The sequence below is a fragment of the Ixodes scapularis genome, unplaced genomic scaffold, assembly GCF_016920785.2.
Source record: "Ixodes scapularis isolate PalLabHiFi unplaced genomic scaffold, ASM1692078v2 PGA_scaffold8__174_contigs__length_109621045, whole genome shotgun sequence".
In the NCBI taxonomy this organism is placed as follows: Eukaryota; Metazoa; Arthropoda; class Arachnida; order Ixodida; family Ixodidae; genus Ixodes; species Ixodes scapularis.
This window is the reverse complement of record NW_024609883.1, coordinates 71,566,651-71,585,418: the sequence shown is the minus strand read 5'-3', so window position 1 is coordinate 71,585,418 and position 18,768 is coordinate 71,566,651. Positions and strand designations below refer to the sequence as shown.

Genomic DNA, 18,768 nt, shown 5'->3' with positions numbered 1-18,768 from the left:
ATACTGCTTTAGTACTTGGCTGAATCTATATGCGAACTTTGAAGGTCGTTAGGTAGGGAGTTCCAGATTTTCGTAGCACAGAATCGGATTAGTTTCTCCCCGTATCTATCATTACATTCAGCCAGAATAAAATGCTCAGATAATTTTTCTCCAGTTGAACCCTAGTGAAAAAAAAAAAAAAATTTCTGTAAAGGTATACCTCATTCTCAGATTGAAACTATTAATCGCCAAGCAGGCTCATTTGCCATTATTTCACCAGATGAAAAGTGCGATCGTCAAGTTAGATACTCCTTCAACATTACAATCGAGAGCCGATGTGACCTATCCAGTTAAATTAAATACGTTAAAGCGTAGCTAGCCTTACTCGGGAGACGACACAAACAAATAGTAACGGGTAAAAGAGTCAAGACTTGGTTGTTTTTTTTGCCATATGTGTGACCTCCATCAGTTCGATTGGGCCATAACATTCCGTTATATTAATGTCCGTCATTTTAACCGAAGAAAAAGGGTAATAGCGTTAGTACTAATTAAGTGCATAAAAAGCAGAAATTATGGTTATACACTATAACAGCCCTTGCTCCATTTTTTTTTTTTTTTTTTGGGGGGGGGGGGGGGTCGTCCTTGTAGCTCGATGCGTGTGAGCCAATGAAACTAACCCCCGAATTCATAGATGTGACTTGCTCTGAAGTCGAGCTTCAACTTGCTCAAGTCCGTCTTTCGACGAGCAAGCGCGCTTCATAAACGCACCTTAACTTGAACCGATCTTGAACGGAGCTTGAAGCGAACTTGAAGTGCCCAAATTTCAAGACTGGGTTGGACCTATCCTGAACGCGACTTCGTGGTCGTTTCAACATGGCGGCTTGGCGAAGCGACGTCGCCGAGAGGATCTCCGCCTTCGAATTCGCAACTCGCGCGTGCGATATCGTCTCCGGGGACGCGTTCCCTTTGCCACGAGTCCCGCGACCATCAATTCGGGATAGGGAGAACCCAATGGAGCGCTACAACGACGGGCAGTCCCTGGCGCGGTATCGCTTTACGAAGGGAACCGTGCGAGAGCTGCTCGGGATGCTGCCGCTACAAACGAGCACCGACTGCAGGGGCCTTCCGCTGACCCCCATGCTGCAACTGCTGGTCACGCTGCGGTTTTATGGTGCCGGGACCTTCCAGGTTGTGACTGGGGACCTCGTGAACGTGTCCCAACCGACAGTGTGCCGCGCGGTCGGAGTAGTTACGCAGCTGATCGCGAGGTACCTGTTCCGGGACCTCGTTCACTTTCCCAGCGCCGCCAAGTTCAACACGGTGATGCTCGATTTCTTCGCACTTGCGAAATTCCCCGGCGTCACCGGGTGCATCGACTGCACCCACGTGCGGATCACGAGCCCCGGCGGCGACGACGCGGAGGTGTTCCGCAACCGCAAGGGAGTTTTCTCAATCAACGTCCAGGTAACGAGTGCAGAGTTCTCGGTTTACCGAATTTAGAGTTTAAAGAGCAACGCTTGCGCGATCGCGAGATGTTATTCATTGGAGTATGCGCTCATGTTCGACTGCATGAAATTTGGAAATTCTGCCCCAGCATTCTAGTCAAAGCCCTTTCGTCTTTGCTTCGCTATATGCAGTGGTTGAACTGCTGCGCCAAACTGAGCCAGAATGAATAACCTGCTACATGTTGCTCTAATGCGTCTGGCACATGACATGGTTGGCGATGCCACTGAAAATTAAGAAAGTACAGTTTTTTCCCCCTTGATGCTATGTGCAAAAGTAGGGCTGCACGAATTCTATGTGCAAAAAGTAGGCCTGCACGAATATTCTAATTTTCTAATAGTAGTTTCAAATAATACGTTATTTGATATTCGCTTCCAAATGAACTGCAATATTCATACTTTTCGAAGCTTGCAATGTTCATATTGACATTGTGAGAACACATCACTTGAGCAGTTTTTGTAATGAAAATATTTGTCGAGTATTACGACAGCTTCATTCGATGGGACCATTGCCACTAACTTTTCTTACTCATGTCTCCATGTTTCATTTCAACGCAATCTACTTGCAGGCTGTCACCGCCCCCAGCTGCAATTTTACGATGTGGTTGTGAGCTGGCCCAGGTCGGTGCACGACAGCCGGATTTTTGATAACTCCCGTGTGCGGGTGCTGTACGAGGAACGCCGGGTGCCAGGGGTGCTGCTTGGGGACATGGGCTACGCCTGCTTCTTCTTCCTGATGACCCCCCTGGCAGATCCCGGTCCAGCCAACACACCACGAGGCAGGCAAGTAAATCCTACAAGTGCCTGAGCAAATGTAGGGCTATGTGTGGAGACAAGGAAAACATTATATACAAACGTGGAACAGTAGTAAGACTACTGAACTTGTGCGCTAGTTGCGATGGTTAAATAATGTACGAACAAAATAAGTAAGATACTGGGTGTGGCAACATTAGCCCCGAAAATATCTGCCCTTATTGAGGATTATAGTCACTGACACGGTGAGAACTGCAGCGAGTCTTTCTGCCCTGCCTCCAGAGCACGCTCAATGCCTTCTGGCATGCTTTGGCTGCACATGCATGCACGAAGTGCAAAAGACGCCAATGTGTTACCGAATGTATGATGCTGATGCTGGAGGCGGGACAAGTGAAGCTTCTCCTGCTTGTCATTGTCGGTGGCTAGTGCGTTGTGCTGAAGCATTTTGAAATCGAGCTAATCGAGAGAAAGATATGAAAGGGATCTACAGGCAATATTATAATTTAATTAGCCACTCATAATATTCCCTCACACGATCAGGTACCAGAAGGCCCACATCAAAACGAGAAACTCTGTCGAAAGGGCCTTTGGCATCTGGAAGCGGCGCTTCCCCTGCCTCGACATGAGGCTGCAACACAAGCCACGTCGGGCCGTGCAGATCATCACAGCCTGCGCTGCACTCCACAACCTGGCCTGCCTGAGGAAGGACCCACAGCCTCCACCTCCCCCAGCTCCGCCAGTTGTGCCTAGGGCACGCATACCCAGGAGGAGGGCCACACGGCCAGTCCACCTGCCACCCGCCGTGGACACCGTGGAGAACTCCCTCACGGGCATACAGAAACGGGAGCAAATCATCGAAAGAAGCTTCAAGTAGAAACTTCTTTCGAAGTGGAAGCTCCCTTCTGCAATGACTGATCGAGCTTTGCCTTAAAGGGGCGGTGGAACAATATTCAGTTATAATGTTTTTCACTTTACACAAGCTTACTGGCACTAGAGGAACCCTAGTATACTTGAATGCAATGGCGCTGACCAAGAAACATTTTTTGTTGCAGTGTAATTTCAGACAAAAGCAAGCATTTTCTTTCAATCACTCCTTCACAAAAGCTCAGGGGTCGCATTTTCGGTGTAGTCCCTCCTCAGAGTGACAATATTTGAATGCGGCTCACAGATTGGACCCTATAGTATTGCGTGAGCACTCGATTTGGGCATGTGATAACAGCTTGGCAATCATTCAGGTAGTGGCTCGTGTCCAAGCGCTGCAACGACGACAATAGCCAAACCAACAATGTTTGCGATTCGGCACGTGTCCTGTACTATGATTAACATTGGTGCCATATAATCGTCTCCAAATCACTTGGCCACTTTTTCTGGCTGCAAGTTAAAGGGGGAAACTCTGCCATTTATTTCATTTTTTTCTTCGGCGTTTTTTTATTGCACGGGTGAAACACAAGCATGTTTCATAGCTCATAAACTTTGGGGATTTGTTTTACGCAGTATCTGCACGAAGTACGAAAAATTGTTCCATCGCCCCTTTAAAGCTTTTGTCGTGAAAGTGGCTTTTTTTCATTGTACTGGAGTAAATAGCACGGCGTCCAATGAAACTGTCCTATAAGCATCGTCTGGAGGTATGTTCATATGTTAATAAGTTTTTTTTGTATTTTGCAAATGCCTTTACTGTTTTTTTTATTCCTGTTTATTCACCAATAAAAATGTGAAAATATTGCCAAACCCTTTGCTGTAGTGACTGTGCAGTGGCTTTTTACTAGTCCAAATGATAATAAATGAAAGGCAGGAGCCATTATGTAATTACGCATTTTCTCAAAGCATGCCTAATGTGAAACAAGCTGAAATCGCATCCTATCCTTTTTTGGATATAGCCCCAGCTTTCAACCTCTGTGAAATAAATTAGATCCCTTCAAAAGTCGAGGCGTTGGCACTGCTTTTTATTTTTCAGCTCCCTGCTGAAGCTCCCTGAGCTTCCACTCCGCAATTTTTAAGTTCGTCTGCTCCACCTGGAGCCGCACGCGGTGTTCTGCCACCTTCATTTGGTGCTCTGCCACCTTCATCTGCTGCTCCTCCTCAAGGAGCTTGATTCGGATGGCAGACTCTGCCCTCAGCAGAGAACTTCGTACATCTTTCTGTGCTGAGAGAGCCTGCTCTAGGAGCACCATTCAACCTCTGGCCGGCCTGCCTTCATCCTGAGTCGCCGCCACCCTGTCGCTGTTGCAGCTTGAAGCAGCTGCAGGAGCAGGTACGGTCTGCTCCTGTAGCTGCTGTGGCACTGGCACTTGCCTCCGGTTCTGCGACGTCCATAGAAGGGCTGCCAGGTTGATAGTAGTCCCCTGTCACAAGATGGGTAAACCCATATCTGGATTACAAGCCGTTAGCACAAAGTACAATGTTTATAAATTGCACGGCATGAAATGCACTGCAGGTCACGTTGCCCCTGGTTGTACCGTTACGACTGCTGCACTCGGGCGACACCTAGATTTTCTCAGGCCTCTCGAAGATTGTCAGAGAAGCTAGCTGTAGTCGCATTTCGCATTCCTGGAGACTTATCTTTTTTGCTTTGCAGATTTCGAAAACGAAATCCCCTCTAATTGAGATAGCGGCCCCAGAATCCAAAAGTGCGGCAAAAGGAAAACCGAGCAAAGTGATCGTCATGCACGGTTCAATGATGAAAGGCTCGGGCTGGATTCGATATTCCGATGGAATCTGTGCTGCGGCCTCACTGCCGCAGCACCGGGACTGTAACGGCTTTCAGCCAGTGGCTGTCTGGTTTCAGCATCGGCGGCCGTGGTAGTTTCCCTGGTTGTTCTGGTTCCAGCCCCTTTCCCGCCGTCTCGTGCCACCTCTTGTTTGTAGTGTCCAGAAGTCTTGGACACTGGTTTCGTTGGTGGCCGGGCTGCTCGCACTCGTAGCAGCAGTCCGACAACAGTTGCCTGCTTAGGTCACCCGCACCGAGGTGCCCGCCTCCAGTGATCGGGTAAAGAACCACTATGGGAGGGCCTCTACCAGGCTTGCGATTAGCTGTTAAGGGGAGGGCTTGTTCCGTTGTGGCGGGGGTCAATGCTGCTTTGCTGCGGGATTTCGACCGCAGCGTGCCAGTTTTCCCCAGCACTTGCAGGAGCACACTGATAAAGATGGTTCGCTTGGGTGGTGACCTCCGTTGGGCCCCAACTTGCGATAGGGCACGGCCAACGACCTCCCACTTGTCGTGGCGACCCCCGCCCGAGATCCTCACAGGCACTGCTGTGACCTCCAGGGACCTCTTGATGAGAGTTAGTCGAACATCCGCTTATCTTGCGTGGGCGAACGCCATACATGTCACGCCAACTCTCCCGGTTGATGTGGTGAGGAAGAGAGGTCTCATTCGAGCAGTCCACATGCGTGGAGGCCTTGGGGCATGCTGGTTTGAGTGCGTACTTCGCTGGTGGCGGCGGCACGTAGTTCCGCTCAGCATGAAGAGCTTCCTCGATGAGGCAGGCACCCCGGGCTAGCTCTTCAAGGGTCTCAAAGGTATGGTTGATGAGGTAGACGTGGTATCTTGGGTGGCACTGTCTTCTGACCCGAGCTACTCTGTCCGACTCCGGTGTATTCGGGTCCGCCCTCTTGAAGAGCTCTTGCATGACCTGAATGTACCGGTCCTGACTTTCGTCCAAGTGCTGCGGCCTTGCCTCGAGCTCTGCGTTGCGTAGCCCACAGGCAGGAACTCTTCTTGAAGCCTTGTCTGGAAGTCCGCCAGGCTGGTGAAGAGGGCCTGCAACCCCAACCAGCTTCTAGCACTGGCTTGCAACGCCAGCGGGACAATGCCGTCCATGATGAAGGCTTTCAAGGCACCGGAGGCAAGGTGGTACGTCTGCAACTCCCCCAGGAAGTCTGCCACGGACTTAACGTCGTCGCACCCCACGTAGACTGGTACAGTCAAGTGTGGTCGGGACTTTTGCGGCGGGGTCTCCTGCTGGCCAGGCGTGAGGGCCATGCGCTGCATCACGAAGTTGCATATCACCGTGACCTTTTGAGCAGGTTCATTTGTGCCGCAGCGGCCACTGCTGCTTCCTGCTCCCGTGTGAGCATGGCTGCAAGCACAAAAAAAGAAACGCCCCCCAGAAACCAACACAAGAGTGCGAAACTATTGCCGCAGTCACGAAACGAACGGTCAAAAACAAACCAATACAACAAACGCGGACGTGACCGAAGCACGGGACGGTAGGAAACACGGGGAGTGGAAAAAGGCTTACCAAAAAAAGAAACCAAGCCCCGTGAAATTCCTGCGAGTGAGTAGCATACCACGCTTGGGCGCCATTGTGGCCGGTTAATTTGTGCAACATTACCAGAAAGCTATAGAATAAATTCTGTGTTACCAATCCCTTGTGAGGTGCACACTGTGATGGGGGGGAACCAAGGATGATAAAAACGACATACATGAAAACTGCGAGTTGGACTGAGCAACAAACGAGAAAGAGGACGCAGTGAACGTGGTGAAGGTGTGAGTAACTAGAAGACGAAGACAGCAAGGCCAAAGCAAGAGATGGATATAATGAAAAAGGAAGACGTGATGAGAGGAAGATGACACAGGCTTGTGATACATGAAAAAAGGGCGGGCACGACACGGAACCCGGCTCGACAGCAGTGGTCCTGGCAGCCAAGGAAGAGCCCGGACAAACAAACCCAGGCCCGTGGGGCTGTTAACCAAGCTTGCTGGGAAACATCCGCTTGTGCCAAGCGAGTCTGCCAACTCCATGCCAATGCCGACGTGCAACACCGTGCCGTAAGCGGATTTGCCGAACTGAACTTTGTTTGTATATCTACAGCGCTTTATTTCTTACTTTTTTTTCTTACGACTGTAAATATCTTCCGTCTTATCTTCATCGTTCTGAAATTCTGAGTCCCTTTATTTATATTTTTTCATCACACGCAACCTACAAGTGGCCTAAAGTGCAGATCGATGTGTCTCAACACTACCTGCATACTCGTACACTGGGTCGCAGTCGACCATGCCCTCCAGCAGCCGCACCACTGGCTCGTTCTGGACAGGGGGCAGGTAGGCCGCTCCGTCGGAGTCGTTATCGTTGTCAAGGCGGGTGGCCATCTGCCTCGCTACTGCCCCCACAAGCACAGAAATTGCGCTCATGGGTGTGGGGGGCGGCCCCCCTCCTAAGGAACAATCGTGTATGTCAAGTCACTTGATTAAAGCAGTCGAGATATAGGCACATACTGAATATTCTAAAGAAACACTCCTGTACATAGACGAGGCTGGGACGTTTTAGCACGATATTTTTGTGACACGGGTAAAGATAGAAAGGTAGGTTGATCAATAAGGCAATAACGCCGTAAGAGTAAACTGCTACAATGCCATATTATGCCATTTCGCATGCAAAACAACTATTGCCCCGCTCCCTACGGAAGATATGTCGACATCTGCTGTGTGCCTCAGTACAACGGAGCTAAAGTGGATCTAAACGGGAGCGGGGTAATCCACGGCACTCGGAACATTACGCATATCACGATCTTTCTATATACTGAACTGAAGGAAATGCGGAATGACACACGCTGACAAAAAGGAAACGCGAAAATTTTTCCCAATATGATCTTTCGCCAATCGCAAATGCTAGAGTAGATCGATCACTCCGAGTAACATGGACGAGCAGGGACAGAGGACAGAACACTCACCTGTCTTGTGGGTCTTGCGCTTCTCGCCCGGGCGCTCGTTCTTCCACTTTTGTTTGAGGTTCCCCCAACACTTTTTGAGCTGATTAGAGTCCCGTGGACTAACACCCGGTAAGCAGTTATACTCATTGCAGAGTTTCTCCCAGGTCTCGTTTTTGAGGTTCGAAGATACGGAGTCTGTCTTTTTGCATTCAATGATCGTTTTATGCTTGCCGACAAGCCCCGATAGAATAGATATTTCATCAGCGGTGAAGCGCGGCGATTGTTTTTTTTTTTTAGTGGCCATTCCACTGCTGCTCAAGGGTTGGGGGAATCTCAAAAGTTTTACCGTTTAACAGAAGAAAACTTGCACAGAAGGGAAGGCTGGAGCGTCCGGACGAGCGAAGAGCGTGCTTGGTGGCTGTTTGGTATGTTGCTAGACGAAATCATCATTATGTCCAGAAAACGCGTACAATCGCTAAAATAATTAAACTTCCCATTACCATCTCTCGCGATTTATGTTTGGTAAACACATGCTATAAAGAAAATTTAGAGAAGTATCTTATTTTAAAATCTGAAAGAACTTTTACGAGAAAAACTACAGCCTACTCTTGCTCCCAGGCGAGAAGGGCCGCGACCGCTCCCGAATTGAACGGGACTTGACGAAGGAAGTTCGCGGAAGCGTCTGTGAAACGTAAAACGCAGCTTGGCCGTTTTCAAGTCGAACTTGGTGTAAAAGGCAGACTTAAGCAAGTCGAAGTTCGGCTTCAGTTGAAGTCACATCTATGAATTCGGGGGTAAGTCAGTCCGGTTTTCGTCTCTGTTTCGCTATACACAGGATAACACACTCGTAGAACCGTTGCAAAAAGAAAAAAATACAAAAAATTGGAGAGCCTATTCACTTCACATGAAGATGAAAGACCAGCGAAGCTGTTATCTTTACAAAGTTACGACAACTATGCGACATTTATACGATTTACATATAATTGCAATGAAGACACGTGCACGGCTTCGTTATATAAGTGTCTTTATTTAATTATTAGTGACTAAAGTGATCATTGCCTTATGGTCGCTTATGGACAAGTTCTGAGCCCAATTTTTTGAGGCACACCTCGAGGACCGTTTTTTCCGATTGAGCCCAAGTCTCTTCCTCAGCATCGTGGAAGCAAAAGGGAAGAAGGTTAGATCGGCGCGTTCCGCCCTCAGCCTCGTCACAGCAAACTCTTACAGCTGGAATAAGTCCGTGACCGAAGACGATAACAAGGGATCAGGACCTGACTATCTAATAATGCCAAGGAAGGCTGACTCACGCGGGTTACCCCTCTTTTTATTTATACTTGTCACGGCCAATCGGAACGAAGCAGCGCCGTTTAAACGGGATTTTTTTTGTTAACATCCATGAGCGCACTTTTTCTCAGATCCTAGCACATAACAGCTTCTCTGTAAAACGGAAGATCGGTATTACGCAGTATTTTTCTGACCCACAGAGAGAATTAACATCCTTGTTGCAAAAAAAATCTTTCTGCCGGAGCATTATCAGAGTCATTTTAATTTTGTTTCCGTACTCAATATAGCTCATACTTTTACCACACCAACTGCGTGCCACGAACGAGATCAGCTCCGCGCAGCGCGTAGCTGTCCGGTTTTTCGCCGCTAGATGGTGTAAAAACCGGGACAATGTACGATTCGATTTTTTTTTTCGTTTCAGTTCATCTCACCTAATATCTTTTTTTTTTACCTTATACGTTTTTTTTTTGTTTCTTTTGGTTTCTTTACGTGTTTTCTGATTCAAGGCTTCCAAGGTTCATCATTTAAATCAGTCTAATCGCCTCGATTGATATGAACGGCCACTAGCTACATGTCATTTTGTCGAAACCTAAAAATGTTATCACTCAAAGGAAGACTATTCTTTGTTTCAGCTTAAGTCCAGACACAGCGAACGCTACGAGCTGATGGTATCAATCAGACAGCTTTAAAATGCACATCATCATGGCGTTCGCCGTGTTTCCGTGCGTGTCCTATCATCGCTGAACCAATGATAAACAAAAAAGGGTCTAGTGACTTGCACTCCTGACGCTGCTCGAGTGGTCCCATGTGAATGGTCGAGGGTAAAAGGCAAGGAGGAGGGGAGGGTACTGAGCAGGAGAAGGGGCATACCCTCCCCTCCGTATTCTTCCCTCCTCCTCCTCAAGAGCTGCGCTCTAGTTTCGCGTTACAGAAATTTTTAAACGTTTTTCATCACGCGCTCAAGCAGTCTGCTCTAGCAGGCAGACTAAGCCAGAGGCTTAGTCTGTCTGCTAGAGGTTCATGTTTACGCCTTTTTGGTCCCCCCTTCTCTTTCTTCCTGTGTTGGAAGGTCCGTTTATTGGTACGCCTAAACCAATGCGGACAGCAAGTTCGTCTGCTTATTTTTGCAGGGGTTGTGGTCACGTCAGAACGTTAAGCTCTGATTGACGCTGATTGAAGCATAGTGAGTAGACCTCAGGGCAGCGTGCTTTGAGGTCTACCCACTAGGCTTCAATCGGAGCCAATCAGAGCTTGGCGTCCTTCTGACGTCACCGCAACTCCTGCACAAGAAGTAGACGAACTTGCGCTCCGCATAAATTTGAGCTGCCTTTGAGACTCTGTGCCGTTCTGTCCGTTGTTTTTCACAAGTGTGACAAGTGTGGCAAGGGTTCACAAGTGTGACAAAAGCGTGTTGCTTTTTATCACGCAGAAAGTAGTAGTCGGGGTGTACTCAGAAATCGACGATTACTTTCGACCTCGGTACCTTCAGAAGCAATCAGACCCATTGTTTACTTACTCAAAGAACCCACACACGAAACAGTGAAAGCTGTAACGCCGAACTTGAGCGCAGCTCTTGAGGAGGAGGAGGGAACGGTACTGGGGGGGGGAGGTCACGTGACCTTTTGGGGTCACGTGACGATGCCGATGACGTCATCAGTGACGATAACGATGCGGATACCGATGACGTCATCAGTGATGATGACGATGCGGATGCCGGTGACGTCATAAGTGACGTCACTGGTGACGTCATCAGCGATGATGACGATGCTGATGCCGGTGACGTCATCAGTGACGTCATTGATGACGTCATCAATGACGATGACGTCATCGCATCGTCATCAGTGATGATGACGATGATGTCATCAGTGCCGATGACGTCATCGGGGGGTCACGTGACCTCGGGGGAGGGGTTCACGTGACTCTGAGGAGGGTCACGTGACCTCGGGGTGGTCGCGTGACTTCGGGGTGGTCACGTGACCTGGGGGGTCACGGGACCTTGGGGGAGGGGTTACGTGACTTGGGGAGTCACGTAACTTGGGGAGTCACGTGACTTTGGGTGTCACGTGACCTCTGGGGGTCACGTGACCTTGGGATGACCTTGGGGGGTCACATGACCTTGGGGTGACCTTGGTTACACCGACGCCGACACCAGCTGCGACGCCGCTCAAGCCGGGAACGGGCCCCTAAGAGCTGCACTCTAAAACTAAACACGTTTACAAATCTCTGTAACACCAATTTAGAGCGCAGCTTTTGAGGAGGAAGAGGGGAGGGCACGGAGGGAAGAGTATATGCGCCTTTCCTCCTACTCCATACCCTCTCCTTCTACTCCCCTCCTCTCCTCCTCCCGCCCTCCTCTGCTCCTTGTCCTCCCCTACTCCTCCTCCTCTTCTCCCCTTCACCTCATCGTTCCATCCTCGTCTTCTTCCCTCCTTCTCATCCTTTCTTCCTCCTGCTTGTATCCCCTCATCCTCCCCTTCTCCTCCTCCGTACCTTCCCCTCCTCCTCCTCCACCCGTGACGTCAATTTTCCCGCTAAATCTAGCGGAGAAACTGAATTTGTTCATAGGTGACGTAACACCAAGTCATGTGACGTCATTTTCCGCTAAATTTAGGAAGGAAATTGAATTGGTGTTGAGACCCCATGACGTCAATTTTCCCGCTATATTTAGCAGGAAACTGAATTGCTGTTGAGGTCACGTGACTTCAAATTTCTCGCTAAATTTAGCGGAGAAGCTGAATTTGTTCATACGTGACGTGACACCAAGACATGTGACGCCGTTTTCCCTGCTCAATTTAGCGGGGAAACTGAATTAGTGTTTAGGTCAAGTGACGTCAATATTCGGGCTAAATTTAGCGGGGAATTGAATTGCTGTTCAAGTCACGTGACGTGAATTTTCCAGCTAAATTTAGTGGGAATTGAATTGATGTTGAGGTTGCGTAACGTTACTTTTGCCGCTAAATCTAGCAGAGAAACTGAATTTGTCTATAAGTGACGTGACACCAAGTCATGTGACGTCATTTTCCTCTCTAAATTTAGCTTGGAATTGAACTGTTGTCGAGGTCGCGTGATGTCAATTTTCCCTTTAAATTTAGCGTGGTTACGCCAACGCCGACGGCAAAGCTGACGCCACGAAACGCGGAAACAGGCGCCTAAGAGCTGCGTTTTAAAGTGAAAAACGTTTAAAAATTTCTGTAACGCGAAACTAGAGCGCAGCTCTTGAGGAGGAGGAGGGAAGAGTACGGAGGGGAGGGTATGCCCCTTCTCCTGCTCAGTACCCTCCCTTCCTCCTTGCCTTTTACCCTCTTTTCATCCACCTCTTCGATCCCCCTTCCTCCTCCTTCTCTCGCTAAATTTAGCGGTAAAATTTTCGCGTTAAATTTTCCAGATAAATTTATGGGGGAAAAACTTTCCGCGCCAAGTATAGCGGGTTACGTTTCCCCGCTAAAGTTAGCGGGCCAACGGATGTCATGTGACCACAACACCAATTCAGTTTTCCCGCTAAACTTAGCTGAGCAAATGACGTCACGACTTCGTGTCACGTTACCCACGAAAAAATTCAGTTTCTCCGCTAGATTTAGGGAAAATTGGCGTCCCTTAACCTCAATACAAATTCAATTTGCCACTAAACTTAGCGGGACGGTTACGCCGACGCCGACGCAGCGAAACGTGGAAACGGGCATCTAAGAAACTAAGAGCCACAAAAAGGCGGGAGCGCGGGGAAGCCAGAAGACCGAGCTCTGATTGGAGAGATTAGTGGGTAGACCTAAAGCTAGCTGCCCTTGTCTCCACTGCGCTCGTGGAACGCGTCCGAATGCGACAGCCAAGCGCCGGACGCCAGCGTTCCTCGTTCTAACGCCCTCGACGAGTTCAGTGCTGACAAAGACAGCTATAGCTTTAGATCTACCCACAATACTCATCCGAATCGGAGCTTGCTGTTCTGATATCGCCGCGCGCACTCGTTTACTCCTCTCCCTCACTTTCACGGAGCATAGGTTAAGCTAAACCTTACCGGTCAGTTATCACGCCGTAGCATCAGTAAGCGTAGTTTGTTCGAATGCTCGAAACACTACAATTACGCCGAAGGGCATCTGCAAGCTTATCTTCGGTACTGGTAATTTTGTTCGGTATATTTTTGCGTGTTTTTTAATTTTTTTTTTAAACAGCAGTTGAATGGTATTTAATGATAACCACCTGATGCTTTTATATTTTGAGAACCATCAAATTAAATCGGTCCCACTGACATAAAATACCTCCTCGTCATATGTCGTTTTTGTCAAATTCATAGCGCAGTGAGGTCTAACGCAGACTCCACTGCGCCATGACACGCGCATGTGTACGCACACATAAAGCATTCAAACACTTCCGGTTCTCTCGTTTGTTTTCTAGCATTTTGCAGCAGGTGCTATAAGACCGGGGCTGTTCTGACGTCGCCATAAGGTTGGTATTCCGGTCGGTGTTTGTCGAGCTGCCCTTACGACTTATATTTTATGAAAATTCGGGCAATCTCCGAGAGTCCAGGCAGAAGATAACAGCGAGGCAATAGATAAGAGCACCATCTGATACTGCAGCCGTCGACCGACAAGCCCGGCCCAATGCTTGCTTTTATTTGTCTCTTGTTCTGGGGCGTTCAGTGCAGTCACTTAAGGTTGGGTGAAGTACGCAAGGCATCACAAAAACCTCGTGAAGTTATCACCAACTCAGGCGGTCCTACTCCCTCCGGACCCTTCAGGTAGGAAAGCAGCTCTTTCGGGCAGTTCTTCTAGATTGTGTTGAAGGTGTTTGTGATGGACAGAGTCTGCTTTTATAGCGCATCTCTTAGGCGCCCATTTCCGTCGGCGTCGCCGTCGGCGTAATCTTGGCGACGTTTTGGCATGGTGACGTGTCGGCACTGTGCCGAAACGTTTTCGCGTGGTCACGTGACGTAATGGGGTCACGTGACCTCGGGGGTCACGTGACCCCCTGGGGGGGGGGGGGAGTCCTCAGGACCCCCTTGGGTCCTGAGGGGGTCACGTGACCTCAGGGGTTCACGTGACCCCCTGAAATCACGTGACCCCCTGAGATCACGTGACCCCCGTGACGTCACGTGACCCCTCAGGTCACGTGACCCCGTGAGATCACGTGAGTCACGTGACCTCACGATTACGCCCACCGACGCCGCTCAGAGGGACGAGTAGTAGGCAGGACGAGGAGGTGAGGAGGAGGGAGGAGGGGTATACCCTCCCTTAAGTACCCTTCCCTCCTCCTCCTCAAGAGCTGCGCTCGAATTCGGCGTTACAGAGAGTTGTAAACGGCATTCATTTTTTTCAAAACCTCTTACCTTATTCATTTCAATGAGTACATTATTATATGCGAAGTCAAAACTCCGCAGTATTTTTTGAATATTTTTTTTATTTCCTTTAAACACACGACCAGGGGGGGGGGGGGGGGTGCGGAGAAAGAAGCTGCTATTGCAGCTTGACGAGGCCTCTACCTTCCCTTACAGTACAACGCGAAACAGAACATTTGCATATGCGAAAGAAGAAGCAAATACGACATAGCTTCGCCAGTACTGAAAACTCCTCCGAAAACCCATGGGAACGTCGGCGAACGCGATATTGGCGCCTCTAACCGACTCGCAGTCTACGGAAGTAGACATCGCAAAGCTCGAGGACGTCTTTCCGCGACGTCCTCGAGCTGTGCGAGGTCTGCTTGGCGTACGAGGACGTCTGCTTTACGTACAAGGACGTCTGCTTTGCGACATCTTTGAGCTTTGCGAGGCCCGTTTTGTTACCCCAACAACTGAAACATTTCATTCCAGTCAGTCCGCTTGCAAAGCGGAATCCACTGATCGCAACTGCAACGCCAATCAAATAACGTCGCGCGCAGAAACAACGATAGGACAGTTTATTTAGCGGTCTCAAACGCCACTCAAGGGAGCACACGCGTTTGAAGCGCATGTGGGAAACGAAACAAAGGCATTTAGCTACCCGAACTACGTCGTAAGAGGTTACTGTTGATATGTTACAAACTGCATTGTCACAATTTCTTACCTGAATAGGTCATCATCAAAACGTGTGGAGCAAGCGAACCAGCCGCTGTAGCATAACAAAAACAAAAAAAGTAACAAGAAAAAAAAAAAAAAAAAGACCGTGCAAACACTTTTCGAGCTTCGCCGGAAAGATGGGGTCCCCATCCCAGACGAAAATGAAAAGAAAAGAGAAACAGTCGCAGGCGAACATACCAAAGAAGTTGCCAGACGATACAAAGATACAAATCACCCAGCAAAAACCTCCTTCGACGACAACAATCGTTCCGGCACTTACGAAAAAAAAAAAAAAAATGGAAGGCAGCGGGGTTTTGGTAGGAGCATTGAAAATGAGTGGTTGTCGCCGTCGTTGTTGAGACCACAAGAAACAAAGCAAAAGCAACACAACAAAAACTGATCAAAAAAGGAAAAAAAAAAAAAGCTTAATTTCTTTTTAGCTGTTTCTTAATATATTTAATAAATATCAAAAAGCCCATATGACCATTTCGGATTAGAAACTCAATCGAAGGCAAAAATACGAGGTCATCGCAGACGACAGTTGAAGGAAACAACAACAAAGTTGCAGACGGTTCTGAAAATGTCCACGTATAGCATAGCAGACGAACCGACGGAAATAAGCGCCAAACCCAAGGAAAGATAGTAAAAACTAAGCAAAACAAGACAAGTCAAAATACTCGGTGGTTCAATCGTTTATTACACAAAAAAAAAAAAAACATAGGAGCCAGATACGTATTTTATCGACAGAAAGTGTTCAACACAGGCGGACAAAAACAACACAGGCGGACATCTGCCTGTACATTGTTTGAAATGCGGTTGTCATCCTGATTTGCAAAGGACACGTGTTCTCGCAAGAGCAAATGAGGCAACGGAAAGAAAACTCGTAGAAGCCTACTTCATTAAAAAGAAAGGTCACGACTGCATAAGCATGCAATCTGTTTCATTATCAGACAAGGAATTCTCTTTTTTGGATGGTCATGCTTAAATCTTCTTTCGCCGCAAACTGATTGCTGCTGTTATATATACTGTCGTGTCTGCGCCAAATAAACAGCTGGAAGTCTGCGCTCCGTGTGTCGCAATCGTTTCCACCTCCGTCCTCGTCCTTTGTGCAGTTCATTTATTTCTACAAATCATGAACCAACTAGCCCGTCAAAAGGTGTTACTTGAAGTTATTTAGTAAACATGCTGCATTTAAGTTAAGAAAAAAATAAATAAAAACCTTTTTTTCGCCCGAAAAAAAAAAACACGAAATATCAACGAGTCTTGTAACAATGTATTTTTGCCGAATCTTTAAAAACGTTCGGTGAAAGTTCGGCTTTGCCAAATCCCAAGATTCGGCACCGAACTCTCGATTCGGCAAAAGTTCGGCCCATCACTAGTAGTAACTGCAGTGTAGTGTATGCATGATTCTATGAAACAAATAGCGCTGAAGCTGTTGCGACCGAGGATCTGCCCAGGCAGGATAAGGCAGGGACAGACCATAACAGGAACCGCAGGATGACTCCAGGAAGGAACACGAGGAGACGGGAGGGTGTTTCACGATAAACTCGGTTTAGTACATATTTGCACAAGTATATACATCTTCAGAAAGCACAATTGAGACCTTGTTCACTTCTTTTATAAGGTCGCTGTTCTGTACCCCAGCGGTTGGCAGCCAACGGTGGCCGAGGTGCCAACGACTGTCACATAGCCTGGCCCCGCCTCTGCTTACCTCCTCGAGCATGCACACCCACACACACCCACAATGTAGCAGCACACGGATTGTGATGGCTGACTCCATTAGGCGGCGCCGTGGCTCAGGGTGGGGTTTGGCCGGATAATTCGCGGGTGGCGGCAGACTATGACCCGAACTGTTCAAGGAATGGTCTACCTTTGCGAAAGTCCACATCGGGAGCTTGCCCTGTCCGTTGTATCTGAGGTCTGATCCCCGCAGTTGGCGCCGTCGTGAACTCCGCTCACCCTCCGGCAAATATGCGGCTTAACTTTTCGCCCAGGTGTCGCGACGCCAACACGGCGCCGGGCGAAGTTGCCAGTCATTGACGGCCCAGACGGTCGGTCGCCGACTCTCATAGGACGGCACACCCCCGCCGGGGGGGGGGGGGGGGGGGGGGGGTGGCAAGAGGAGGGGACACACGAGGGAACGTGACCTTGACCAAGGCCCATCGCAACGAAGCACAATGTCTAAATGGCGCTTCACCGCACTCCATGGAATACAAAGTTTTCAAACGAAACTCTAGATGACTCTTCAAAAGACAGAAGGGGGACTGAAGGGGAAGGGTGAGGTTTAGGCACGAGGCCTTGTTGCCTTAGACCACGTGCACCGGGTCCTAAAAATTGCGTCTAAATAAAATTAAAAAAAATAAAACGAAAACAGACCAATAATAAAACTCTTTACCGAGGGTGTTCAACAACTGAGCTGATCCAGTAACGTTGCTTCAGACGTGAAATTACTGCCTTCAAAAACGCTTCAGCGTCTGGTGAGCCTCGAACGTGCTTCTGCACTGGAGCGCGACGGAAGGCACAGAGCGTGTGCTCTGTGCCTTCCATCGTTCAAAGAAAGATGCCCTGTCGTTCTCACATTATTCGTTTTCTCAATCCACACGTGCTTCTTTCAGCAGCGATGCAATACGCGTGGGAAATATCGTGTACATCTCGGGAATGAGGGGACGCGATCCCGAAACCGGAGTCGGGGTTCCTGGCGGAGTTATCCACGAAAGCATTCAGGTAACAAAAGTCTTACAACTTTGATCTGAAGATATCCTTTAAGCTTGATCGGTAAAATAACAGCGAAGCAGTAAAGGGCCTCTCCAACCTAAGAATAACGATCGTTGGTCTTCAGGCCTCGCGCAAGTTTGCGTATCTTTAATTACGCTCCAAAATTAGCAAACCAAAATTACTAAGATTTCATCTAAAATTAATTCGATACGCTCGAATTTTGATACAGACATTTTCGTTTTGTCGTTCGACGTAACCAGTGACGTAACAGGATACTACAGCCACTAATCGTGATGTCGCGCCTTTTTTGGTTACCCTCCTTACTAACATCCAGTTATTTTTCTGAGACACCCAAGATGTATGTCGGACAAGAGCTTACTGTATAAGCTTATAGGCTCTGGTTGGACAAAATGGCAGATGTCTCAACGATTGGCTGCGAGAGCGTCATAACAACACGGACAATACTTTCCCTGGACGTGTAGAGATTCAATGCCGAGACTAGTTTGATCAACAGTTGATAAAGTGCACTGTATAGACCGACACGCGGAGCGGCTCTGTTTACCAACACGGCCGGAAGGCCGCGCATGCGCGGTAGCTATGTGGGCAAAAGCAGCCCGCCTCTCCGTGTTTTCGCCATTGCGTTCTATGGCGTGCGCTCGTTGTTGACGTTGTAGGGACGCTTGTATCTTTAGTTGTGCGACGTATTTCCTCACAAAGTATGTCGTATGCTATGCCCGACTATTTGAGCTCGTGGCCCGAGCCTGAACGGCAGCGGTATCGAAACAAACTCTGCGTGGACGGCGTTGCCTGCGAGGATCCGTACGCCGTAAACAAGGCCTGCTGGACTCCCGACGTGAAGTT

At 48.6% G+C, this 18,768-nt stretch overlaps 1 protein-coding gene and 1 pseudogene across 1 annotated transcript; one reads left to right on the top strand and one right to left on the bottom strand.

Annotated features, from left to right (window-relative positions):
* Positions 1-1,748: 1,748 nt before the first annotated feature.
* LOC120844107 (putative nuclease HARBI1) lies at positions 1,749-3,228 on the top strand. The gene is made up of 3 exons (XM_040215737.1): positions 1,749-1,758; positions 2,051-2,264; positions 2,775-3,228. The coding sequence occupies exons 1-3, from the start codon at positions 1,749-1,751 to the stop codon at positions 3,106-3,108; spliced, it is 558 nt and encodes a 185-aa protein (XP_040071671.1). The 3' UTR covers positions 3,109-3,228.
* Positions 3,229-5,424: 2,196 nt separating this feature from the next.
* Positions 5,425-5,905, bottom strand: LOC120844105 (annotated as a pseudogene).
* Positions 5,906-18,768: the final 12,863 nt, after the last annotated feature.